General features: G+C 46.0%; 1 protein-coding gene across 1 annotated transcript; it reads left to right on the forward strand.

Moving 5' to 3' along the window:
• Positions 1-685: 685 nt before the first annotated feature.
• On the forward strand, positions 686-27,140 carry GUCY2D (guanylate cyclase 2D, retinal). The gene is made up of 17 exons (XM_061590316.1): positions 686-695; positions 4,882-4,966; positions 5,114-5,210; positions 5,660-5,755; positions 11,704-11,784; positions 11,986-12,162; positions 13,169-13,325; positions 14,156-14,305; positions 15,561-15,709; positions 16,249-16,412; positions 16,907-17,099; positions 18,091-18,265; positions 18,464-18,562; positions 20,296-20,390; positions 20,736-20,821; positions 21,453-21,582; positions 23,824-27,140. The coding sequence occupies exons 1-16, from the start codon at positions 686-688 to the stop codon at positions 21,538-21,540; spliced, it is 1,902 nt and encodes a 633-aa protein (XP_061446300.1). The 3' UTR covers positions 21,541-21,582; positions 23,824-27,140.
• The last annotated feature ends 767 nt before the right edge of the window (positions 27,141-27,907 follow it).

The following is a 27,907-nucleotide window of genomic DNA, read 5'->3' on the forward strand; positions in this document are numbered from 1 at the left end:
TTAACTTCACACTTTACATGCTCCCATCTCCATCACTCTTCTGCTTCTCTGCCTTGTAACCACCAAACATCCCAAGATGCTTGCACCCACCTTCTCATCTCCGGTGACTTGCCACATCTGAAGTGCCCGGGCTGTGGGCTGCAAAGTCCCTGGCACCCTGGACACGTGGCTGTCACGTCCTACACACACACACACACACGCTCTGCCTTCCCCCTCCACGAGAGCCTAATCTGATTAGCTGTTAGAGACAGCGAACATGGATTAGGGGTTTTAAAAAACAAATCTAGCCCCCTCCCCCTCCTGATCCCCCTCCCCCACCAACAGCCAGCCTGACAGATTGCAAACACCCAGGTCTCCAGCTCCGGTGTGTTGCTCTTGGACCCGAGAGGAACCCTGCACCCAGTGGCCACCAGTGCCCCATATTCCCTGTGTCCCACAGGGAAGATCTGGGGCGGAGAGAGGAGCTCTGTGGTGCTGGGCAAACTCCCATTTCCACTCCAGGCCAGTCTCCCTGAAACGGATGGTGGATGCTGGGATTGATTTTTGCTCTTTGCCTTCTGTTGGAGTTGCTTCACCTCTCTTTTTATTGGGGTTTCTGGTTTTGTTTCACAAGAACCATTCCCTTGGATTTAGCGACAAATTATTTGTGGGGTCCTTTCTGGAAGAGCTGAAAGTAGCTTGCGGAATGGATCTTGGTAAGAGTGTGGGGCCTGTGGCATACCAAGAATGGGGGCCTCTGGGTGGCTCTAGACTGGGGCCATGAAGGGACTGAGAGAATTCCCCCCCAAAAAACTCTATGGTTTTGCCCCCAGCCTTGTCCTGGATGAAGCAAACCGACAATGATTTGGAGAAGCAGAACTGGTTTGAGGCTTCATGGGTGAGAGAAAAGTTCAGTCAAGGGAGACCAGGAGATGGGGCAGCTGCAGACTCTTCCTGGTCCTCATGAGTGGTCCTGGGCTTCTTCCTTGCAGCTCTATGTCAGAAAAGGGGGTGGGAGGTGAGAAAGAGAGGAGGGGCGGAGGAGGGATTTTTAATTCCTTTGGAGGTGTGTACTGAACAGGTGTGGGGAATAAACAAAAAGGAACCTGAAGGGGCAGGAATTGGACTGCAGGGGGGGTTGTGGACGGGGTGGGGAAGGAACAAAGAATGTGGTTATGGATTCTGCAGGAACTTTGGCCATTCAGGGGGGAAAGAGATATGCAGAGGACCTGCCACTGCCCTGACACTCTATACTTGGGTGTAGGAAAGAGGAAACAATCTCTCTAGTGCTCATTTTTGCCGCTCAGGATCAGTCAGTGTACATATTTTGTTCCCTTCAGCAGATGCAGTCAGTGGTCTGGACCCAGCCAAAACTAAGTCGTGCTCAAGTCCCATTGAAATAAGTGGGATTTAAAAGTTCCATTGGTTTTTAATATGACCCCAAAAAACAAGGCTAACTCCAGCCGGATCCAACCTAGCAACATTCAATTATTCTATTTGCTTTTCTTCTCTCTCTCTTCTCCCCTGGCCCCCATTATCTTGTAACTGTCAAGGTGTGGGGGGGGGAGCAAAGAAGAGATTAAACCAACCCTCACGCCTGTCTGAGCTTTGTGTAAGGGGGTGGAGGCAGCGATTGTGCAAGACAGATTTACAACTCTTTTGACTCCTGGGAGGGTTAAACATCTGGTTGCCTTTTTTCCTGTCTCCTCCTATATTGCACTTTTGTATGCTTTCACAAAAATTTTTATGTACATTTCCCACTAATATATACATTTTTGTAAACACCATTTGGTTGGGCAACTGCACCGCAAAATTTGGATAAGGGCGAATTTTGAAGGAAGGCTCTTTCGGTTCTCATATTGTTGCAGAAAGTGCAAATTTGAGAAATGCGAAGGAATTAAAATTGGTCTTCCTCTCAAAATTATATCCTCAGAACATGGGGGCCAAGCCTTGGAAGGTCTGCTTCCTGATTGGCTCTTGGGCGTGCCTGTTTCTGAAGCAGAGGCAGAAATCTAGGTTGTCTTGCTGGAATGTGGCGTGGGTAAAGTCACGTGAAAGGGAGATAAGAACTAGCAAATTACATGGAGGGGAAAAAGCATTGTACAGCAAATTGCATAAACTAAGCTAGTCAAAGTACATGCTATAGAGACAATAATAACAAATAATGATGATGTGTGTAATACGTAAATAATACATAATTGCATATGTATATCAATGATTGCAGGTTCCTTAGCCGAAGTGAGCTGGGTTTGTGTGTAGTGGCGGTGCATTGTTTCCTGGACCAAATGAGATCAGTAAGGCCTTCCCCCCTTCAATCTCATACTCTGTCATGGGTAGGAGCTGCTATATCGCCTTGGTGAGGGAGTGGCACTTTGGACATGATCAGAGGCAGTCTTGTCTCTGCCAAATTCCTTCTTCTGCAGCCAAGTCCTAAGCATAAAGTGGCAGTTGTGACCCCATGTTCAAATCACGCTTTGACTACGGAGTAAAGACAATAGAAGGAAGACAGTGCAAATGCATGCATGCGCTCCAGGACATGTATTAATCCTGCTTAGAAGTCCCAGCTTCGCTGCTTTGAAAGCTTTGCCTGCAGTCCCAGCTGTGTAAAGGCTTGTTTATTGCTCATTTGTGGTGAGAGAAAGGCATTCTGCTCATTGTCAACGGCACTGAATTCTTTATTATTGCCTCATGTACTTCTGATGTACTTCTATGAGAAGTGCAGATCATAAATACTTTAATTAATAAATAAATATTTAAAACTAAGCCCGCTGAAAATGGCAGCCCAGGTGAGTTCTGCCTAAAATGAAATCTATTATTTATTTATTTATTAGTAGTAGTAGTAGTATTAGTAAATAATTATTATTATATCGTTATACTGTTACAGCGTTCTGTTAAAAACCACTCAAAGTGGCTTAGAAAACAATAATCTAAAAACACAGTATACAGAATCAGCAAGAAAATGGGTAATAAGTTTTTTTGAAAAAAACAGCAGTGAGCATCATAGCCTCAGATGTAGCTTGTGGTTTTCATCAGTGGAAAATGTGTCTCTCTAAGGAGGGACATTTTTAAGTGGCACTTGAAGACCTAACAAGAAGTCAGCTGAAAGTCAGCTTGGAGCAACCAAGAGGTCTTCTGTATCTTTAAAACTTGTGCAGGGGGAAGGGAGAATTCCACCTTGTGGTTTTTTCCATTACAGTGTTGCAAGAAAACCTGCCCTTGGCTGAATTTTCTCTTCTCTTAAAGATACAGAATCATTCTCAGGCCCTGAGCCTGGCAACCCTAACCACCACTGTTATTAGAAAACGAGTGCTGGTGCTGCTGGTGGAAGCCAGCCAGCCACCACCACCAGGCTTCTAAGTTCTACACCCAGTGTTTGTGTGGGGCTATCAATCCCATAAGAACATAAGAAGAGACCTTGCTGGATCAGGCCACAGGGCATCCTGTTCTCATAGTGGTCAACCAGATGGTCCAATGGGAAGTCCACAAGCAGGACCTGAGCGCAACAGCACTCTCCTCTCTTGCAATTCCCAGCAACTGGTATTCCAAGGCATACTGTCTGTGACAGTGGAGGCAGAACATTACCATCGTGGCTGGCAGTCACTGATGTTCTTATCCTCCATGAAACAGAATAGACTGCTGTATCTACAAAAGGTGTGTCAAATAAATGTGCACAGATGATGCTTGTCACAACATTGTATTTCAGGGATGAGAAACTGTACCTGTTGAAATGGTGTGTGTGTATGTGTGTAGAGCAGAGATCGCTAGCCTTTTTCCTTCCACATGCTGTTGGATCCCAACTTATAGGAACATAGGACTTATTCCACATAAACAGCCTTATTCCATGTTAGACCATTGGCCCATCTGGCTCAGTAGTGTCTACACTGGGAAAAGGTACTAGTACTGGGAAAAGGTAACCACAGGTTTTTTTAAAATAAAAAAGGAACATACAATAGGGTTGATTACAGTGTCAGATAAGGAGCAGAGAGCAGGGTTTGAATTCCTACTCAGCCATGATGCTCACTGGGTGATAGTGGGCCACTCACTATCTCTCATATCTCTTAACCTTCCTCACAGGGTTGTTGTGAGGATAAAGTGGGGAGTGGGTGGACAATGTACACCACCCTCAGTTCCTTGGGGGGGGGGAAGAGCAGGATAAAAATGTGATAAAATAAATAAAAACTCATTGTGTCATCATCAGTCACCTCTTCCATCAGAGAAGTAATATGAATTGGAATTCTGAAAACCCTTCCCCTTGGATCCACAAGGTTGAAGGATCAATGAAAAATCTTCTGTTGGTTGGGGAAAATATCCTAGGATATGGAAAGTGACAATTGAATTTTAACTTTATGAATTGTCACTACATGTTATTCCATATAGACTCTATCTCTACCCATTTCATGGAGGATAAGGCTATCAGTGGCCATGATGGCTATGCTCTGCCTTCATAGTTGGAGGTGGTATGCTTCCAAATACATACCACACAGGGGAGAATTTGCACTCGGGTCCTGGTTGTTGGCTTCCCGTGGGCAACTGGTTGGCCACTGTGAGAATGAGATGCTGGAGTAGATGAGCAACTAGTTTGATCCTGCAGCCTCTTCTTATGTTCTTATGAATTGTGGGGGTCTAATGGTGAGAAGAGAGAAGCAAATTTTGTAACAGGCATTTATATTAGAAAGGTGAGAAAGGTCTTATAACCTTGGGCGTGTTGTGATAAAGTCATGCAAGGAAGAGAAGACAGGGAAGACAAAAGGGGTCAGGATTTATAGGTCTAAAGTGGGTGGATGGGGGTATTTTGCAAGGAAGACCATGAGAGGCTGTTGCTGCCAATGGAGTTGGAAATCATCTCTCAGCCTGCTTCTGTGAACTGAAATCTCCAGTGATAACACTCTTCTTCTCCTTCAGGGGTTGATGCCGGTTTTGTCCTCCTCATATTCCTTTTGGTTATTGGCTTGATCTTGGGTGGAACTGCCCTTGCTTTCCATCTCAGGTGAGTTACACCAACACCTCTGACGTCTGGGTCTGCAAGGAACAGCTACCAGCAGCCATTCTGGATTTCAGACCTTTCAGTTTACATTTACGAGTGGCCACTTTTGATTTCTGAACTTTTCCCCTCTGTTTATGTTGACTCCAACAGGCGACAGTTTCAACCTGTCCAGCTGATGAAGGGGCCCAACAAGATTGTTCTCACCATGGATGATTTGACCTTCATCCATACCCAGAACAGCAAGAAGGTGAGGTGGGGGAGCTCACCTCTGTGCGAGGACCTTTGGGAAGAAGAGAAGCCTTGGGAGATTATCAGGGGAAAGGAGAGGCTGGCAAGATGGGGTGTTCAAAAGTCAGAGGGGTGGTATCAAAAAAGGGCAACACAAGTAATAGTGATACTCAATGGAGGTTTCTTCATGTAACCAAAATGAAGAACAATGGACAGAAAGGAACATCCAAGTATCTTGGATGTGTAGGAACTAATTCTTGCCATCGAACATTGGTGGATGAGTAATTATTATTTTGGTTTAAATCCCATCCTTCCCCCTGAAGGAGCCCAGGGCTCTTTGAGAACGGAGATGCTGCATTAGGGGACTTACATTATGCGCTAATGTTAAAGGTCCAAGTCATTCCCTGTCATGAAGAACAAAGCAATTGTTCCTGACTTTGTGGCTCTTCTCCCCTCTTCATCCTCCAGAAAATGGATGACAGCCGAAAGAGTATGTCGGACATGAAAAGCCTCAAGAGTGTGATGGTGGCTAATCCAGAGAACAGCAACGTTGCTGTGGTTGAGGTAACGGCATGTCCCCCTGCACCCCTCCCTCTTTCCCAGTGGCCAGCCGGGGGTGTGCATGTGCCAGAAGGACCCTCCGGGGCAGAGCAGTTTCCTCAGGAGGCAGTGCTGGGGTTTTGCCCATCAGCCTTTCCTGGCAATGCCAACCCTGAAGTCAGCATTGCGTTTGGGTGGAGGCTGAGAAGAATGCACAGGTACGGGGCTACAGGTTTCAATGGCGACGTCAGGCCATCTCCTCCCCCTCCTCGGAAAGGCTGCGTGCACACAACCTTTTTCACTGGGCTCACTTCCTCACACTTTCCGGAACAATATGAGAACCAAAAAATTTGCCCGTATTCAAATTTTGTGATGCAGTTTGCCAACCAACCAGTGTTTACAAAAAGTGCATATATTAGGACAAAAGTGTATTAAAGTGAATATATGACTGAAAACAACATGCAAAAATGCATTACATGATGAGATATGGCTTGCAAAGATTGTACATTAGTCAAAGCTGCCTATAGAAATGTGTTTATTAGGAGAAATTCGCACTAAAATGCTGAAGAATTTTCATGAGGATTTTTTTAAAAAGCAAATTGCTGCAGAAATGTGGAGAACTGAATTTAAAACTGGAAAAACAAAAAACCAAGAGAATCTAAATTGACAGATATTTCCATCCTTACCTTGGAGGAAAACTGTTTTGTGTGCAGTGACCTTTTATACCTGTTAAAAAGCCTTCCTAGGATAGTCAAAACATTTTTCAGAATCACCATTTGTAGCCCTTCCTTCTTCATTATCTGAGCTCCTTTTCTTCTTTACATTTTTTAAAAGATCGGTTTTGTACCAGCTGTCATGCATTCACCATTCCCTTATTTCGCAAAAAGACCCAAATGGATTACTACAGTTGTGAAGTCCTATTTATTGGCACAAAGGTGTGTGTGTGTATGTGTATCCCCTCGCTGGATCGTCACCTTGTAGTGGTGAGTGGGCTTGCGTGTTCCAATGAACCCTGTGAGCGATGCCGTCGGGAGTCATGTACTCCCAGCAGGGTCACCCATGGCGGTAAGGTCAAGGGAGAGGAGCCAGACAAAGAACGATCCAAGAAAGTCTTCAACGGCAGAACAGGCGGAGGATAAAAATGTGTATGTTACAACGGCTGTGAAGGCGGATGAAGGCTGCAGCAGATAAAGGACTTCCAATCGTCATGGTACCCATGCCATTGGATCAAAGCCTGTTTCTGTTAAGATTGTGTGTTGATTGTGGTGCACCGATCTCCCCGCATAAAACAAATTCACGCACAGGCGTCTTCCATAATAAAAGTACCTTGGCAATTGGCAAATGGCGACCGGGGCATGACTGTGAAATCCAGAAGCCCCTAGTCATGGTCTGGTACATCGACGGTGGATACAGATTCAGACCGATCCATTGTTAAAGACTATAGTTTGGAAGACAATGTTACTCGGTCACGAGTGATCGCCAAGAAGTATGTGTGTGTGTGTGTAAGACAGGTTAAATTTGTTGCGGCAAAAGGAGAGTGAGGGTGACGGGAACTCCACCCCGTCTTATCACCCTGTGGATTTACTTGCCCAGATTCCTTTCCCCCTCAGTCCAGATCTGATGCTGGAAGTGAACTGGGCTGGGAGAAAAGTGCCTGAAGAGACAGTCCCCATGCAGGGAAGGCAGGGAAACGGGAGGATTCATCTCACCACGCTTCCACCCACGGAAACCCTCTTGATGCAAAAATCAGCCTCCCTATCTCCACTTTATACAATATGTGTGACTATCTCATGTAACAGCAACACGGCCCCAAACAAGCTTTTTGTATTTGACTCTAGCATTGCAGGATGACTGGATACTCCTCAGTCCCATGAGTGCCTCAAAAAGCCCCCTCCCCTTTTTGGCAAACTTCCCAGCCTCATTGCAGCAACGTTATGGATTCCTGTAGAGGTGCACAGCTGTTGGTGTGATTTTTCTGGTTTACTTAGAATTTATTTCCTATGTCCTGGGAATGATTATTGTGGAGGTTTGCTTAAAAAAATAAGAAGATAGAAAGGACTTAACTGCTAAAAATAAAATATGAGAAATGCTACATTTTTAATTAAACAAGTCAGTTACATAGAATAATTATTAATTCTATTCCTGAATGATTTTGTTGTAAGATATTTTAAAAGATGAACTGAGTACTGGAAGACAAGAGAGAGAGATCACCTTTGTCTGTCACAGTCTGGATGGCTTCCAGCTCCCATTTCTTTGCTCCCAGCCAGAAAATCTGGCTTTGGGAAACCATATATATTAGCAGAATGACTGGATGCCTGCTGGCTTGGCATGCTTTCTGTACTGTGCTTGTGGAGGCGGCAAGTCTGTGGGACAGCAGGTATTTTGATTAGCACTAAAACATATGCCATAGCGACCTTACAAGCACTGCAGAGAAACATGTTTTCTTTTTAAATCTTCCCTTTTTTGTTCCCTGGGGTAAACCTGGAGTGGGGATGGCTTGCGCTAAACTGCAAGGTCAAGTGTCTCCCTCAGGTGCATAGTTAGTAGATTAGGCAAGTTACTCACTCAGGAATGGATTGGGAGTCCCACCAGTTAGATCTCTGGGTCAAAAACCAAGACTTCTTGGATACTTCAAATATTGTGTCTGGAAATCGGAGGAGGAGAGGTAACAAGATGCCCCTTGGCTGGAACTGCATTCTGAGTATTTGTTATGCCCTTCCCTTCATTGAAGGGATTTGGACTGATACATGTGTGGGGCAGGGCAGAGGAGCTCCTGGATCAGTTCTGCTTGTAGGCAAGCCCTGCTGAATCACACATACCAGCAGACCTCCCCTCCCCTCCCTTGTGCATCTGACCCCATACACAGAATGTGATGCCCCCCCAAAGAATTCTGGGAATTGTAGTTTACCCCTCACAGAACTACAGTTCCCAGCACCAAACAAATGACAGTTCTCAGGATTCTTTGGGGGAAGTCATATGCTTTATATGTATGGTGCGGATGCAACATTCCTCATACACAGGAAGGTCTTCACAGAATGGGGTATAGAATGGATCCTGAACATGCAAGAAAGGGACTCGTGGGGTGCATCTGGGGTGTGGTCCGGCAAGGCAAAAGGGAACATAAGTGTTTGGCCAGCAGTGACAGTGGTTGGAGTGTCTGGTGCTTGCCAAAAGAGAGCTTGCCTGCATGTGGGGGCGGTGCAGAAGGTCACTGAAGCAATATAGTTCAGGCAAGACATAGTTTATGCATGGCACAGGAATCTTGGGGCAGGAAGAGTCGTGGGATAGAGTTGCATCAGTTATACATTAAACCAGCCTTCTAGTAAGCAGGCGCCTTCCATATATTTTGGACTACAACTCCCATCAGCCCCAGCCAGCAGTTGTAGTTCAAAATGTACGGAGGCAGCTACTTAGGGAAGGCTGATAGAGAAGGACAAGTCTTGCTGAAGAATAGCCAGCATGGCTTCTACAGAGGTAAGTCCTGCCTCATCAACCTTTTTTGAGTTGGGATGGGAGTTGTAGTCCAAAACATCTGGATGGCACCAGTTTGGGGAAGGCTGCATTACAAGTGTCTCTCCCCCTCCAACCTTTCCTTGCTTACCTGTATGGGATGCCCTTACCCCCAGAGTTCAAGAAGGAGATGTTTTAGCAACATGCTTAAGATCACACATGTACTCAGGAGACAAACTTCTTGCAACAAAGCAATCTACTGTAGTGCAAAGTGACCCCTTCCTTCCCCGCCCTGTTGTGAGCTCTAAGTGTGTGCAACATGAGCCAGAAAAATGTAGCCCCATGCCATGCACTCTGTGAGTTATGGGCTCCCTGTGTGTGTGTGGAATCATGTATTGGTAGTGTTGTGCTGTGACTGGGTTGTGAATTACACCATATCCTATTTTCTGTCATGTCTTGACATGAAAAAAATGGAAATGGACTGCCTTCAAGTCGATTCTAACTTATGGGCGACCCTATGAATAGGGTGTTCATGGTAAGCGGTATTCAGAGGTGGTTTACCATTGCCTTCCTCTGAGGCTAAGAGGCAGTGACTGGCCCAAGGTCACCCAGGGAGCTTCATGGCTGTGTGGGGATTTGAACCCTGGCCTCCCAGGTTGTAGTCCGACACCTTAACCACTGTACCACACTGGCTCCTTGACATAGGGTCAGCTATTTCTTACTCCCCCCTTCCACTGAATTAAAAGGGAAGGAAACCCTTTGCAACAAGTTCAGGGCTGATGTAAAGTTCTGCTATCGTATTTATCCTGTATCCTGCTCTTTATCATCTAGGCCTCAAAGCGGCGTACAAGGATAAAAATATACAATGTGTAAAAATTAAAACATAAATTAAGTCTCAAAAATTTAAACTTCAGCTTAACACAGAAATTTAAACAGAGAACATTAGAAACATTTTAAATATCAGAGATGTATTTGTGATTCAAGGGCATGCTGTTTTAACCAGGTGTCTGAAACTTAGTCTGGAATGCCACAACTAGACTGGTGATGGGAACAGACTACCACCAACTCATTACACCAGTGTTAAAAGACCTGCACTGGCTTCCCATCTGCTACCTAGCCAGATTCAAGGCTCTTGTTACTCAGAGTCAGAGGTGTAGTCGTCCAGGGTCTCGGGGGGTCTTACTTTTTTGGGAGCAGGGTCCCTATGTCTCCTGCACAGAAGTTAGAATCTTCTAACATTCTTCCTTACCCTTTCCTGCTATTTGGAGTCAATCAGAGTGAAAGGAGGTGAGTAAGCCACTGAGAAGACTCTTCTCAGTAGCTAATACTCTCCCTTTGAAAGCTTACTGGCTCCTAGGGATGTCTGTTGTTGCAAGTGAAGGCATTAATAAGGATCTCATTCTCAACCTAGCAGCAAAAAAGGTGGGTGGATGTGACTATCATGAAGGGACCCTGAACTTCTGAATTTGCCACTGCACTAGTGCTCAGGATACCAAGCTCTGAATAACCGGATACCTTGCCCTGTATGTCCCAGGTTGATCACTGAAATAATTGGGGGAGCACTATTAGTAGTCCCCCCTGGACAAGAAGGTTGACTCATGCCAACAAGAAGGCATGCTGTCAGTATTGTGGGCCCAACTCTGTGGAACTCCCTCCCACTAGAAGTCAGTCAGGCACCGTCCCGATGCATTGAGAGGGGTGGCAGCTGTGGTGTATTGAAAAGGGTATTGGATGCAGTGTATGTTTGCTCTCACCCCATGTCCCCACATCCCACTATGAATCCAGCCCCTTTTGGCCATTCCACAGGCAGAGCGCTCAGCCAGCGTATCACAGGAGTGCTGCCAGTGTGTCTGCCACGGTAGCAGCGCGCCTGGCAATCTGCCAGTGGTTCCAGCATTCTGCTGAATCATGAAGCCCCACAACCAACATACCTCCAGCATAGGACTGCACCTTAGAAGGCCTGAGGAAAGAAAATGAGAGGTGCTGGGTGAGCCTCTCAGGGGAGGGCATGCCATGGCCATAGCACCACTGCTGAAAATACCCTCTCTACCATACCCACCTGCCACACCTCACTCAAAGGGTAAGGGCCTCTGAAGATCTTGAGATCTTGGTAGATGCATGTGGAGGTAGGGGGTCCTTCAGGGACCCTGGGGGCGCCAATCTGGGAAGAACATGAGGGAATAGGAAAAGAGCTTCCCTTTTTCTACTATGTTGCAAGACACCTCCTCCCCTTTGCCTGCTGTCTTTCCTTTCAGGGGTGCAGAGGTTCCCACTGGCTTGGCTTGGCCCATCTGGACTGCTCCCTTTCCTGGCCTTCATAGGGTTGCATGTTGTTAAGTTCTTGCTTAATTCTCAGCTCCTCTTACTTCTGCTGCTTCTTCTTTAAAACAAAGTTACCCCTTTCCCCTTCCTTCTGTGAACATTTCAGGGTGTGGGGAGGGTTTGTGTGTTTGTCTTCCTTCTTTCCGATGCATTATCTTAAGAGGGTGAACATTTATGCCCTCCCTTGCCTTCCTTCCCAGGGTGACTGGGTGTGGCTGAAGAAATTCCCAGGCGAAAAGCACGCTGAAATCAAACAGGCTACCAAAACAGCTTTTTGCAAGGTGAGTGCTCTTGCATTACTCTCCATAGCCAGTGGGTGTCACTGCTGCTCCCTGGTTGGGGTAATAAATCTGTGCAATACCCAAACTGCCCACTACGACTGTTCACAGCTCCCTCTACTGGAATATCCTCCAACCAGCAGCCACTCTTTGGGGTCATTCTGCTTTCATTCCTCCATTTCTGTTACTTTGCCTTTTCTTCAGCTCCGGGATCTGCGGCATGAAAATGTGAACCTTTTCCTGGGCGTCTTCCATGACTGTGGAATCTTTGCCATTGTCTCGGAGCACTGCACACGTGGGAGCCTCGAATATCTCATCCGCAACGAGGACATGAAGCTGGACTGGATGTTCAAGTCTTCGTTGCTGCTGGACCTTATCAAGGTGCCCGAGGGAGAGGGATGTAGTGAATGTTTTGGGGATCCGGGTCAATGAGTGGGTGGGTGGGTAATGCCAGTTTGGGAATTTGGGATGAAAGTGATTGTTGCGAGAGGACCAGGACACCTTTGATGGGAATATACAAAGGAAACCACTAAAGAGTCCTGCTGAATCAGAACAGAGGGTCATCTAGTCCAGCATCTTCCAGCCTGCTGTGGCCAACCAGGTGCTTTGGGAAGCCCACAAGCAGGGTGTGAAGGAAATAGCCTGCTCCTTCTGTTGTTCCCCAGCGACATGTGTTCAGAGATCGATTGCCTCTAAAAATGAAGGTTTCATTTAGCTATAATGACCAAGAGCCATTAGGAAGCTACTTTGTACCAAGCCATTGTCTCATCTAGCTTAGAATTGTCTACACTGACTGGCAGCTGCTCTACAGGGTTTCATGCTGTGGATTGAACCTGGGGCCTTCTTCATGCAAAGCAGATGCTCTGCCACTGGGCTACAGCTGTCTTCCCCAATTCATCTATAGTTGAGACTACTCATCTTGCAGAATCCAGGGGAACTACTGGCCTAGCAGAGAAGCCAGCGGTGTTCTGTAGAGCCCTCTGTTGGACTGGAGAATCCAACGCAGGGGGAAACCCGCTGGAACAGGAATAATTTTATAGGTTTTTCAACTTATACAGTCCAGAAAACTGGATCACAGTAGGATTGGTTGTCCACAACTCCGGAGTCTATTTGTCAAAATGTTTGGGTTGGCTTAGACCACCCTTCACCAACCTGGTGAGTTCCAGGTGTTTTATAGGTCCCATCAGCCCCAGCAAGCCTTGGGAGTTGTAATGCAAAACATCTGGACGAGCACCAGGCTGGCGAAGGCTCGCTAAGATTATATCCTGGCCTGGGGGGGCGGGCAAAGAGAAATGGGTAGTGTTGTCACTGTGGGGAGGTCAAAGAAATAAAGGAGGGCTGTGAGCAGCAGACCCTCAACCTCTTCTTCCCCCACCCCTCTCTCTAGGGAATGAAATACCTACACCAACATGAATTTCCACACGGGCGGCTGAAGTCTCGGAACTGCGTGGTAGATGGCCACTTTGTCCTCAAGGTCACAGATCATGGCTATAATGAGCTGCTAGAAGCCCAGAAGATCATCCGAGAGCCAATGAAGCCTGAGGGTTAGCAAGGGAAGTTGGGAAGATGGGCAAATGTAGTAAAGTTCGGGGTACGTTGCAGGCAGTGATAACTAGGAAGGTGCCATTGCTGCTTCCTGCTATGAAATGTTTTAGGCAATGCTGGGTGGGACCTGCTTTTCCATGGAGACATTCAGTATAGATTAGAAATCAGCAGCAAACAGCCCTCCTGGCCAAATCCGTTAAAGTACTTGTCAATCTGGACAATAGACCACTGAGTGGGAAAAACAGCAAAGGCAATATCTTTGGTTGCACCGATATGCATATGTTTCGAGTGACAAAGAATATTTCTCCAGGTAAGGATAATGAAGGAGGCTGAATCTTAGGTGTGTGCAGAGAGCTGTTGGCCCTGAGTACTGCTAATGTTTAAAATCTCTTCCTGGTTGCAGCCTATTCACAATTATTTTATTTTAACCGGGGACGTTGGACATAGATTATTAGGAAGGGGCTCTAGACTATTAGAATGGCATAGAACTCAGATAAACCACCATTGTGTTCTAAGCAACTAGGACGCAGAAGGAAATATATAGGATCTATTCTCAATGGCTGAACAAGAGAGAAATGGGTGGGGACAGTCTCTACCCCTGTGCTTAGAGGGTCTAGGTTTAGTCCACCCTACTCCTCTTGCTAGATCTTGATACTGGAGAAAGAATCCATAATACGTGGCCAGACCAAGAGGCGGGGCACTTGAGATGCTAAAGAGGATGTGCATAGATGGGAGATGAGAGGCAGAGAGTATTAAGAGAGGCGGGGCATGAGGAAAGGGTGGGATGCAAGAAAGTGATTCTTCTTTGTTTTGCATTGTCTCCTTCTAGACCGGTTCTGGACAGCGCCGGAGCTGTTGCGGGACCCGGCAAAGGAGCGGAAAGGCACTTTCCGGGGAGATATCTACAGTATCTCCATAATTATGCAGGAAGTCATATGCCGAGCAGCCCCCTACTGCATGCTGGACATGACGGCTGAAGGTACAGAGAGGGCATGAATGGATAGCGAGAGATCACACCAGCTTCCATGCACAGCCTTTCCACCTACATTAATACATTTGCCCCTTTCATGTTGAGCTGGTACAAAGGATTGGGGCAGGAACAGACATTGCCCTTTTCTGATGTAGGAAACCCAACTCAACAAGAATGGAGGAAGCGGCCTTTTACCGAGTGAGGCCCTTGCTCCTGTCTGACGGACAGTCCAGGGTTTTAGGCAGGGAGCCTTCCCCAGCCCTACTTGGAGATGCTGCTGGAGATTGAAGCTGGGGCCTTCTTTATTCAACACAGATGCTCCACCACTGAGCTATGGACCCAACCCACATGACATGGCATCACCACATTGGTTTTCTATGGTAAACACTTTGCATGGTGAGGATTGGTAAAGGCCAACGTGGCCTTTACCTCAGCGCAGGAGGACATTTTCAAAGGAGATACTTGCTATGCAAAATGTATATGATTGCAATGATACGATTGGGTCTCAGTCAATATTGTGTCAAACCCAAAATTGTTCACCTGCGTAGTATGTAGGTTAAGGATGGGGATCTGGCTGGTGCTCTGGAACTTTCTTTTCCCTCATCCCTGCAGAGCACGGGTTGGCAGGGGTACCCACTTGCTGATCACTTGGCATCACAAAGATGTCAGGTGACCTGTTTTCTCCTGCACAGTTTGCATAACCACACCTTGTGGGTCAAATGACGAGGCCTTCCAGATCTAATTAGGTCCACTGGCTGGAGGTTCCCCCACCGCTGATGTAGATGTGATCTGTGACCCAAACTGTGTTAAAACATATGTAGTTTGATTTGCCACTGAAGTCATATTGGGTCAGGCTGGAGTTGGTGATGTTTGTGTTGAATATGGAAATGTTGGGTTGATCTGGAGAGCTGTGCAGGCTCGTTTGGGATTGCTTTGGTGGTAAGTGAATTAATACACCTACTGGGCTGAGAAGACCTGAAACATGGTTGGAGCTAGGGATGGATGCAAGGTGATAGACCAAGCTGTGTTAACTGTTGCTGTCCTCATTAGGCAGGGTTGACCTGGATTGTGTGGAAAGGATGAGTGCTGTGCAGAGTTTGGTTATTGAAAACTCTGGGTTTGGGTGATGCTGACATATAGAGTGACAGATGAAACGATGGTAATAGAGTTTATGGAGTGGTTGCAAAGTGAACACCACAGGAGTTGGGTGGAGAGGGACTGGCCACATCAAGACAGAACTAAATAATTGCCCTTGTCTGATCAGAGATCATCAAGAAAGTAGAAAAGCCTCCACCACTTTGCCGGCCCTCTGTTTCCGTAGACCAAGCTCCAATGGAATGCATTCAGCTGATGAAACAGTGTTGGAGCGAGCAGCCTGAAAAAAGGCCAAATATCAACCAAATTTTTGACCAGGTGAGTTGGCCTCAGGAATAGTATCTGCTACTATCTCAGAGGGGAGGGTTTTGTTGTTGTTGTTACGTGCCTTCAAGTTGATTACGACTTACGGTGACCCTATGAATCAGTGACCTCCAAGAGCATCTGTTGGGAACCACCCTGTTCAGATCTTGTAAGTTCAGGTCTGTGGCTTCCTTGATGGAGTCAATCCATCTCTTCTTTGGCCTTCCTCTTTCTCTACTCCCTTCTGTTTTTCCCAGCATTATTGTCTTTTCTAGTGAATCAGGTCTTCTCATGATGTGTCCAAAGTGTGATAACGTAGGAGGCAGTTTCATCATTTTAGCTTCTAGTGACAGTTCTGGTTTAATTTGTTCTAACACCCAATTGTTTGTCTTTTTCGCAGTCCATGGTATGTGCAAAGCTCTCCTCCAGCACCACATTTCAAATGAGCTGATTCTTTTCTTATCTGCCTTTTTCACTGTCCAACTTTCACATCCCTACATAGAGAGAGGGGAGGGTGGCCTCCTCTAAACACTCTTTCTGTTCCTCTTCTGCAGTTTAAGAACATCAACAAAGGCCGGAAGACGAACATCATAGACTCCATGCTGCTCATGTTAGAGCAGTACTCCAGCAACTTGGAGGATTTGATCCGAGAGCGAACAGAAGAGTTGGAGGTTGAGAAGCAAAAGACGGACAAGCTGTTAACACAGATGTTGCCCCCGTGAGTCTGTGGAAGTCGTTGGGGAGCTTAAGTGGTGATGGTGGAAGATCTTGAAAGTGTGTTCTCATGGTGGATTCAATGTCACATTCCTAAGAATGACGGAAGGGTAGTTTGTTAAAAGAGTGCTGGGAAATGTAGCTCTGTGAGGAGTAAACGACAGTTTCCAGGATTCTTTGGGGGAAGCCATGTGTTTTAAAGGTGCATTAAATGCATAGCGTGGATGTGACGTTTGCAACTGCTTTGTTGGAACTCAACTCTGAATACAGGGACACTCATTAACAGAGATTGTATCTTTATAATTGTTTGTTTATCAGCTTACTGCTGGGCTGTTATTAATGTACTCCATTAGCAGTGGGCATTGGTAGGCTTGGATTAGAAATCTGACAGATGTTTTGGGAAGCTATTTTTAAAACATTGTTGATTATACTTACAGGAAGCACTCTTAATTCGTTTAAGGAGAGATTGGCTGACACTTGTGCTTGTAATCCCTTCAGTTCAGTAGCTGAGGCCCTGAAGACGGGTGTGCCAGTGGAGCCAGAGTATTTTGAAGAGGTGACCTTGTACTTCAGTGACATTGTGGGCTTCACCACTATCTCGGCCATGAGTGAGCCTATTGAAGTGGTTGACCTTCTCAACGATCTTTACACCCTCTTTGATGCCATCATTGGCTCCCATGATGTCTATAAGGTACAGACGCATCAGCCCTGTCTGCCATCTTTACTGTGGGCGGAAGACGAAGAAAGGGACAGGCCTGGAAGATTCAGAGATAGGAAGGGAAAGAAGACAGAATGGCACAAATGCTTAATGTTACCAAGCAAAAATTGCATTATATTTGGACCCTGCTTGTGAGCTAGTTAGGAGTGGCAGATGGAGGGCTGGAGATCTGATGAATAGATTCCTGGTGACAATCTGGAAGGAGGGGGATGTTCTTCAGTGCCCACCTCCTAGGTCTCCTTAGTCCTCTGGCAACTGTGGGAGGCTCTTTCTTCATAGGCCTAACCTTTGCTAGGATTCTGTCCCAGGCAGCGGCCCTGGGTGTGGGATGGAATCCAAGGCTGAGCAGAGTGTGTGCTAGACATAGAGTTCAGGGGCACCAAGCCCCATGCTGCTAGTTCAGGATCCGGGGAAGCAAAGTTAGGTCAAGCAAAAGTCAGACAAAGCAGAGGTCAAAGTCCCGAAAGATGCAAACAAGCAGGGTGGTTAGCACCCTGGATAATGTCACCGAGGCTGGCAGTCAGACAAGGCAGGCTTCAATGATGCTCTGACAAACCCAGACTGAGCCTTAAATATGGCGGCAGCTTTCTCCGAGTAGCTAGCCCCAGTCCTGATGGGTGGAGCTTCTGCTCTTAAAAGTTTTAGGAGCTGCTGACTCCAGTGGCGTGGGGGAGGCCTGGGTTTTGCTATGGCCTCTGAGCTGAAGTCCTTGGAAGGCCAGAGAGGTACTGGCATTAAGGGCTTCTCTGATGCTGGGACCCCTGAGGAGGAAGGGCCTTCAAAGGTTGGTTCTGGGGCAAATCCTCCTCCAGGCCTGAGATGTCCTCCAAATCCATGGCCTCTTCTCCTGAGGATGCGATATGGAGCCCTGGGTCATGACGGCCAGCCTCCCACATCCCTCTAGCTGATCTCTGCCCTCCCAAGTTCTCCTGACAGCTATTACAGCGGCTGCTTTTGCCGACAGGTGGAGACCATTGGTGATGCCTACATGGTTGCTTCAGGACTGCCCCAACGCAACGGAAACCGGCACGCAGGTGAGATTGCCAGTATGTCACTGGACATCCTCAGTTCTGTCGGCACCTTCAAGATGCGTCACATGCCAGAAGTGCCAGTACGGATCCGCATCGGCCTGCATTCAGGTAGGCCATCGCAAAGGCTGGGCTGCTGCATGGTGATGCTAACAGCCTCCAGCTATGTGGCCCCACCTCTACTGGGTGGCCCCGATCCACCCTTACTCAGCCCTCCTGAAGGAAAGGAGCATAGGGGGAGAGGAGGCATTGATGGGAAGAGCCCTGGGTTCAAGGTTCAAGAAGGATTCTGTCCATCTTCCTTGACAGGGCCTTGCGTGGCTGGTGTAGTGGGATTGACGATGCCACGATACTGTCTTTTTGGGGACACGGTCAACACTGCCTCACGGATGGAGTCTACAGGACTGCGTGAGTAACCCCTGGACCAGACTGGGGGATCTGAACTCCGGTGCTTTGGCTGGCTGTACAGTTTGCCCCATTTGGATGGACTCACCTAGCTATTTTGGAATGCTGTTGCCGGGGGGGGGGAGGGACATGTGCAGCCAACAGCAAGAGGGCAGGTAGAAAATGGAAATTTGGGGAAGAGGCATAGCTCAGAGCATCTGCTTTGCATGCAGAAGGTCCCAGGTTCAATTCCTGATGACCTCCAGACAGGGCTGTGAAAGACCTCACCAGTAGCATCATGCCCTAACAATCGGAACCCATATGTTTATTTGGATTGTGGCCTTTTTAAATCACATTTTCTCCACATTTATATCTCACACTTCCTCCCAAGGCTCTCAGAGCAGCATGCAGGAGTTCAGTTTATCCTCCCAACAATCCTGTGAGGTTGGTTAGGCTGAGAGGTGGTGACTTCCCCCAAGAAGACCATCTGAGTTTCTTGGCTGAGCATGTTTTCCACATCCAAACCCAACGCTGTAGACTAGGGGTGGGGAAGGACTACATTCCCTTTGGGGAACCTTCTGGGGGCTGCATGATAGTGGTGGGCAGGGGCAGGGACAAAAGTGGGCGGATCAATGGATATAATTTTTTGTGCAGTAGGGTATAGTTGTTGTTGTTGTTGTTGTTGTTATGTGCCTCCAAGTCGACTATGACTTATGGCGACCCTCTGAATCAGCGACCTCCAAGAGCATCTGTCATGAACCACCCTGTTCTTGTAAGTTCAGGTCTGTGGCTTCCTTTATGGAATCAATCCATCTCTTGTTTGGCCTTCCTCTTTTTCTACTCCCTGCTGTTTTCCCCAGCATTATTGTCTTTTCTAGTGAATCATTTCTTTTCATGCTGTGTCCAAAGTATGATAACCTCAGTTTCATCATTTTAGCTTCTAGTGATAGTTCTGGTTTAATTTGTTCTAACACCCAATTATTTGTCTTTTTCGCAGTCCATGGAATGAGCAAAGTTCTCCTCCAGCACCACATTTCAAATGAGTTGATTTTTCTCTTACCCACTTTTTTCACTGTCCAACTTTCACATCCATACATAGAGATTGGGAATACCATGGTGTGAATGATCCTGACGTTGGTGATCAGGGATACATCTTTGCATTTGAGGGTGTGGGTATATTTGAGCCACACCTAAATCAAGGGATTTCTGCAAACCCACCTCTCCATATCTGCATCAAGAGGCATTGTCATAGCTCAAGGGCAGTCCCAAGAGCTGGTGAGAGGGGGGTGACCTGAGGACAGTTCTTAAGGCCAGATGGGGAGGCCTGGGGAGCCGCATTGAGCCCCCAGGCCTGTGGTTCCCCACACCTGCACTGCACCCTGCAACACAATCTCCGTTTATGCAAAGGGCTGTAGATCACACCATATCCCCTGGGTGCTCACACACCCACACCAATTTTGGTATTGGGAACACAGGAAACTGCCTTAGTATAAATCAAGCCTTTGGTCCGTCTAGATCAGTATTGGTGACACTGACCGGCAGTATTTCTCTAGGGCTTCAGGTGTCTGGGGGAGGGGAGAGGTCTTTCTCAGCCTTCTTGGAGATATTGGGGATCAAATCTGGGATTTTTTACACGCAAAGCAGATACTCTACCACTGAGTGACGGTTTTGGAGCCTCAGCCAGCCTTGACTGATTCTTCTGAGTTGGTCTCCCTGAGGCATCTCCATCTCACCACCGCCTGTCATGTCTTCTGCAGCTTATCGAATCCATGTCAGTGTTCGCACTGTTCAGATCCTCCATGAGCTCAAAGAGGGCTTCAACCTGGAACTCCGAGGCAAGACGGAGCTCAAGGTACCTGGGGCAAGGGAGGGCTTCCAGGACTTCTACAGTTCTTCCTCCGATCTCTGTTCAAAGCTCCACCCAGAAGGTGCAGAACAGACCTGAATCCCCACAGGGCTCTGGCAAGCATAAGATGTTCCCCTTTTCACATGCGTGTCTGTGTGAGGGATGATTTCCCTGACGGTGAAATGAATAGAGTTGCCCCTGCATGCACAGCACCTGCACATGTCCTTTGGAATTGCCAGTTGAGATTGGCAGAGCCCTTGTGCTCTCACCTGCAGGGATTCTTTTCGGGATTGTCAAACTTCTTGAAATGCATCCTCATCCCCCCCATCAGCATCTCTTTTTTCTCTGCAGGGAAAAGGCATCGAAGATACCTATTGGCTGACAGGCCGTACAGGCTTTAACAAGCCTATCCCCACACCCCCTGACCTGCACCCAGGGTAAGAGGTCAAAGGTCAGAGCATCCTGGCTGGAACAGAATAGGGTGGTTGGATGGTGCTGGGTTCTCAGGGGGACACAAGGTAAGAACATAAGAAGAGCCTGCTGGATCAGGCCAGTGGCCCATCTAGTCCATCATCCTGTTCTCACAGTGGCCAACCAGGTGCCTGGGGGAAGCCCGCAAGCAGGACCCGAGTGCAAGAACACTCTTCCCTCCTGAGGCTTCCGGCAACTGGTTTTCAGAAGCATACTGCCTCTGACCAGGGTGGCAGAGCACAGCCATCATGGCTAGTAGCAGTTGATAGCCCTGTCCTCCATGAATTTGTCTAATCTTCTTTTAAAGCCATCCAAGCTGGTGGCCATTACTGCATCTTGTGGGAGCAAATTCCATAGTTTAACTATGCGCTGAGTAAAGAAGTACTTCCTTTTGTCTGTCCTGAATCTTCCAACATTCAGCTTCTTTGAATGTCCACGAGTTCTAGTATTATGAGAGGGAGAAAAACTTTTCTCTATCCACTTTCTCAATGCCATGCATAATTTTATACACTTCTATCATGTCTCCTCTGACCCGCCTTTTCTCTAAACTAAACTAGGTATATTAATGACTCTTCCATTTCTCCTCTTTGCTCCTAGTGCCAGCAACCATGGCATCAACCTGGATGAGATTCCTGAAGAACGAAGAAAGAAGGTACAGAAAGCACGTCCGGGGCAAACAATGTAGCCAGTCAGCAGCCATGCTGGCTCAAGCCCAGTTGTGATGGAGGTGAGATTAGTCCTGGGGGAAAGGAGTATACGCTGTAGGCTGCATTTCTAATCTCTGCCTCCAAGAGCCAGGATGAATTTAGACCTCCTCCCTGATCCATCTAGCTAAACAAAATTTGTTCTTCCCTGACTCCTCCTCTTATTTTGGGGGTGTGGAAGAAGGATTGTCATGCCTCCTCTCTCGCTTCCTGCCTACGACCAGCATGGAGGAGGTTGAATGTGAATTTAACCTGCATTTTCTCTTTTGTCTGCCCAGTTCTGGGATTGAAGCCCTTTTTTTAGGGGTGGGGGAAAATTTTGGTTTAGTTTGCATTTCATTCTAATTTGCACTTCCTTAAACAGCATGTGAGCCAAAACACAGCTTTCCTTAAAAATTTGCACTCCCCCGAATTTTGCGTTGTGGTTCTCCAGCCAGACAATTTGTACAGAAATGTATCTATTAGGGGTAAGTGTGCATAAAAATGGATATATTAGTGAGCATTACAGAAATGGGAAACTGCTTGCAAAAACTGTATTAAGCAGATTTGCATACAGAAATAAGAAGTGCATACCGAAGGTCAGGCAAATTTTCATGAGGACTTTAAGAAATAGCAAACTGGTATGGAAATATGGAAAACTGAACTTAAGGATGCAAAAATGAGAAACCAAGAGAAGCTGGAACTGACGGATTTGTCCATCTCCTGTCCATGACAGCAGCCTGACTTCCGTATGCTCTATAGCATGAGACTTCCCCAGAACTACTCTGGTCATCAGTAGGGATGGAAGCATCTGTCCATTTCAGTTCTCTCAGTTTCTTATTTTTTCCAATCTTAAATTCAGTTCTCCATATTTCTGCATTAATTTGCATTGTTTAAAGAAAATTCTTTAGCATTTTAGTGTGAATTTCTACTATTATTTTTGTATGCAGTTTTGACTAATGTTCACATTTTTGCAAGCAGTTTTTCCTAATATAATGGATTTTTGTATGTTATTCTAACTAAGATATTCATGTTTATGCACACTTTCTCCTAATATATGCTTTTTTGTAAACATTGCTTAGTTGGAGACTTGCATTGAAAAATTTAGATAAGTGCGAATTTCAAAGTGTGGTAAGTCTATTTAAATAATGTATGTATTATATAAGTTTATAGAGTCAGAGTGTTTGGAAGCTTGCCCCCCTTCAGAGTTGGAGAAAAATGCATTTTAAAAAGACAAATGTTCCTGTACCCATTCGCCCCCTCCAGGAAGTCTGGCAAACCACTAAGATAGTAGCTTCTAAATCAACAAGTCTGAATTAAAATGTAAACAATTGAAGACAGTGAAAATACCTAGTTATTAGGGTTTTCCAAATGGCCAGAAGTAACCTTACCAACTCACATAAGAGCTGATAAAAATCTCTAGGAAGATCTATGAGGATGTTTATGAAATAGAATGTCTATGAGAACGGAAAGGTGATTGTTTGTAAGACTGTCCCATGAGAATGTTTATGACAAGTCTGTGGGAATTTATTTGTGAGAAAAGACTGTGGGAATGGAAATATGATGTTGCTGCAGATCAGATGATCCAGGGATGGGAGACTATAAAGAGAGATCACAAATGCAGTTGTTGACCAATCTAATGGACTGGTTATGCTGCTGTCAGTTTGCCTAATTGCTGAGTTTTATTCTGAGTCTTATCTGAGCCCCCGTGAGTGAGATTTAAATTGTAATTCTATTCTATATATGTGTGTGCTAAGATAGCTAGACTGTATAAGAATAAATTACTTAATAACCTTGGGTTTTGTGTTGTTAATTCTGATTTATTCATTTACTGGTTTTGACCAGACTAAGTGTGCTCATATGTATTCAGATAGATATGTGTAGTTAATAAAAAGCGCTGTGGAACTCCATTCTTTTTTATCCTGATCTATCCCTAGTCCTGAGATGCTTCTGAGGCACAGCACGCGTCTAGGCTAGTGCAGTTGCTTCATGCAAGGACTCTATACAGCTTTAGGCTTAAGGGAAAAGTGAAGAGCCCTTGGATCTATGCGTGGGCGCATAAGAGGTAGTTTAAAAACTATTTCAGAAGGATGGCTGGGTTTCAGTTCTCATATTGTTTCAGAAAGTGTGGATTTGATCGATTTGGCTTTAAATGTGAACTAACTTGAATTTCTCCCTATCCCTCCTGGTCATAGAGATATGGCCTAGAGCATCCCTTGTTGAAATGGAAAGGAGGGTTTTGAAACTTTTGATCTGAGCTAACTTTGTTGTTCCTGTTTAACCAGCTCTAACAGCAGCCAAGATCTGTGGCCTATACCCGCTGGCACTTTCTGACCAACTCTGATGAGGCCTTTCATGCAACCTGGGAGGCAGAATGGCCGGAGCAACCTTTGGAAGGAGGATGAATCAGCAGTTGGTGCCTGAGGGACTCGCAGCCTCCTTTGCCCACCACTATCTTGGACTCATCCTTTTTTCACTGTATATCTTCCTCTGCTACTTGTGTTGGTTCTTCTGCATGAAGGAATGAGGATTCACTCTCAGTATCAAAAGAAAAATGACCAATGCCTGTTGGGACTTTTGGGCAATCTAAGAATGGCTTTGTGGACTCTCTAATTGGAGACGTTTGCCTCCGCCCCGTTGTTGCAATGGTCAATGCTTACACTATGATGTTGCTAGTAAGGGTGGATACAGAAGGCGGCCCATTCTGGCATCCTCAAAGTGGCTTTCTTCAGAGAAAATCAGGATCTACTGGTGACTCTGCCCATGTTTTTGTGGCAGATGCTTGAAGGTGGTGATTGCAGTGGGGGCAGTTATGACCTGGCTAAATGGAATTATACCCCATCAGCAGCTGGTGCTAGAGCCAGCAGGCTTTGATTCTGCCCTGCACTGAAACATCTGTGTCTGCAAACAAGGCAGTGATCGAATGGGGAGCACTTGCCTCTCGGGCTGCAAACCTGTGCAGCAGGGCCACAGACCGGGCTTGGATCAGGGCATATCCACTGCCCCTTCTCTTTTTAGAGGACAGGGACAGATTCCATGTGGAGATTAAACTCAGGGGTCAAGGAGCCTTGTTAGACAAGATGTGCCTGGAGAGTCCATATAAAGTTCATAATGGTCCCATGTTTAGGCAAGTTAATGGTCCTTCCCCTTTGGAAATTCGGCTTACGTGGCTAGCCACTAAATGGCAGGATTGCCTCACAGGAATGTGTTTATACAGCAGTCAAAAATTGGCTTTGTTCTTAAGAGACTAACCACCTATTACGAACCCTTGAGCGCTAATGCCTCTTTAAAAAAATAAAAGCACCACCACCACCAAATATCTGCTTTGGGATGGGGCAGCTTGGGTTGGAAAAGGGGGAGGGAGGGAGGATGTCCCTGAACTCTCCTGATTGAGGCCCTAAATCTCCTGGGTAAGAATACAGTCCTCTCAGGGATGCCATTTTGTAATTCGAAATGAAGTTATGGATGCGGCTTCAGTCTCATCCTGGATATTTTGCAGTCTAGCTAACCATCCAGGAAGGTGAGGATGGGTTTGGAGTTGCAAACCTTTGTTCTGAAAAACAAATCTATCTGTACACACAGAAACCTATTGTGCATGTGCAGGGTAATTATCTATGAAGAGTTTTCTTAAAGGGATTGCCTTTGAGGAGCTAGGGTGCATTATTTACATTTCAGAAAAGTGGTTGGGATGGGTTATCATTTACTCAGTGTATTGATTTTCCTTATAACTTCCAGATGACGCTTGAAAAACTTGGCTAATATTCATCTTCAGATTCAAATAATAGTTTCAGAGGGATTGCTGGAATGGATCCTCGGAGTAATTTGTGGTTGACTATCTTCGTCTAAATTTCAAATGTTTATTAATTGCACCAAATAAAAAACTGTCCCAATATTTATCTGCAGGCAGACAAAACTATTAGAGATGGCACATTTAATTAAGATATATGTATATGAGATATTTTTTAAGGGATTTTTGTTATTTGTCACCAGACAAAAATATTTCCCTTAAAGGAAATATTTACTGGGAAATATTTAGTGGTAATCGCCCACTGTTTCCCCATTGGGCATAGATTGGCTGGCCTCGGAATTTGTCTATCATTTTCATAGACTGTGTACAAATTGTATTTTCCCCCGTTACTCTTATTATCAGCATTGGGATGTTTTATTTAATTATATATATATATATGGGTTTTTTTGCAATGTTGTTGTTTTGCAGATCTTGAGGGGGCAGGGCAGTGGGAGCGTCTGTGGGATGGGGGAAGTTAACTATGTGTGTGTAATATATACGTCGTCATTGTGCCATTGCAGGGGTGTTCCTTATACTCTGTATCATGTGGAGATGCCAGTGGCGCTTTGCAGCTGGTCCATAAATGGCTGTGTGTGTGTGACTCTGCAATGAAAAGGCCAGGCTAGAGAATCTGAAGTTTGTGGTGGAGTGTCCTTTCTGCCCAGACAAGGTTTCTACTGGAGTTGTGGCTTAGACCTGTTGTTAGTACTGGGTCAACTTTTGGGTATGAGAAGTATCACTCTAGAGGTCCCAAGGAGTCACAATAAGTTCTTGGGCTCCCCCAACCACACACAGATCCCATATAGTTCCTTTGGGACGGGAATATTGTTAGCTGCATGACTTACAGAAGTGAAGCAGGGATGACGGGGTGTGTGTGTGCCTTTTCTGCACTGGTATACTTGGAAAACTTCATCAGCTGAATTTCTGCCTCTTGTGTAGTTACAAGGCACACAGAAATTCAGCAGGTGAGGTATACACAGCTCAATTACATATGGGGGGAGAAGCAGTGTAGTGGCAAATTCAGAAGTTCAAGGTCCTTTTGTGATAGTTGCATCCACCCCCCCACCTTTTTTTGCTGCTGCGTTGAGAATGCCTTGTTAATGCCTTCTCTCGCAACAACAAACGTCCCTAGCTTTTAAAGGGAGTGTTAGCTACTGAGAAGAGTCTTCTCAGTGGCTGACTCACCTCCTTTCATTCTGATTGGCTCCAAATAGCAGGAAAGGACAAGGAAACATGTTAGAAGACTTCTCAGTCTTCTTTTCTTGCTGATTGCCTCACAGGATGTGGGAGACATAGGAACCCTGCTCCCCCAAAAAAGTAAGGGGTCTAAGACTCCCCGAGACCCTGGATGACTACACCCCTGGGGGAGAGGCTGATCAGCAATTACTCCTTACTCTAACGGGTATGTACACTTTCTTAAATGTATGGATTAAAAACAGTTAATGCAGCCAATTAATTCTAGGAAGGAATAAACAAGACCACAAACGCAGCTTCCTGTGTTATGTGACAATAACATCTGTTCTTTGTTGATAGCTGAACAGTAAGCTCCAGGGGTGTAATTGCCCAGGGTCATAGGGGGTTGCAGACCCCGTTACTTTTTTGGGACCAGGGTCCCAGCCAGGCCCCTATGTATGAGCTAATCAGCATGAAAAAGGATCATGTTAGCCACTGAGAAGAGTCCTTGTCGTTGCATGCTGATTGGAGCCAATCAGAGTGAAAGGAGGCGAGTCAGCCACTCTTCTCAGCCTCCCCTTTCATGCTGATTGGCTCCGAGGGACATCTGTTGTAGTGGAGCTGGACTCATGAGAGCACAGGGAGAGCCAGAGAAAGGAGGGGAAGTGGAAAGGGGGCGTGGCTATGAGGGGGTGGGGCGTGACTACCACGAAGGGACCCTGCACTTCTGAATTTGCCACTTCACTACTGGCCAGCTGTGCTCTTGTCCTTCTCAAAAATTGGCCTAACTCGTATGTTTAAGGCGTTTATGTCTTACTGCAATAACAATCAATTAGTCATAAACTTTGAAAAAACAAAAATCTTAGTTTTTTCTAATAAAAAATCCCTACCTGTTTGGTCAATAAATGGTCACCAAATAGCACAAGTTGCTAGTTACAGGTATTTGGGCATAACTTTTCATTCCTCCTTAAGTTGGACCACACACGTAAGAGCAGCAGTAATGAAGGCAAGATATTCCACAAAGAGCTTACTCCGTTACTTTTATTTTAAAGGGGGTCGATTTGTTCCAGCACTTATTAAGTTATTTTTATACAAGATTGTGCCCCAACTCCTTTATGGTGTCCCCATTTGGATCCACTATTTTGGTCCTTCAGCTGAATCCACACTTTCCAGTTTTGTTCGCAGCCTTTTAGTCCTGCCCCGTTGCGTTCCCTCTGCAGCTTTAAGGCTTGAATGCGGTCTGTCCTCTTTGGACTGTTGGGCGTGGACTATGACTACCAGCTACTGGGCGAAAATATCTTTAACTCCCCCTCAAGGCCGTATAGCTCATTTTTGGGATGATCAATATCCATCTTCCTGGCTTAAAAAAATTGAAGCAAAACTAACGAAAATAGGTTTATCCACGGACT

The sequence above is a fragment of the Rhineura floridana genome, chromosome 11, assembly GCF_030035675.1.
Source record: "Rhineura floridana isolate rRhiFlo1 chromosome 11, rRhiFlo1.hap2, whole genome shotgun sequence".
Classification (NCBI taxonomy): domain Eukaryota; kingdom Metazoa; phylum Chordata; class Lepidosauria; order Squamata; family Rhineuridae; genus Rhineura; species Rhineura floridana.

Bases quoted from the DNA above. Each gene is read 5' to 3' on its own strand.
- GUCY2D (XM_061590316.1), top strand. The intron at 5,756-11,703 runs GTAACGGCATGT...CTTCCTTCCCAG, and splicing joins GCAACGTTGCTGTGGTTGAG to GGTGACTGGGTGTGGCTGAA. The intron at 18,563-20,295 runs GTGAGTAACCCC...TGTCTTCTGCAG, and splicing joins GATGGAGTCTACAGGACTGC to CTTATCGAATCCATGTCAGT.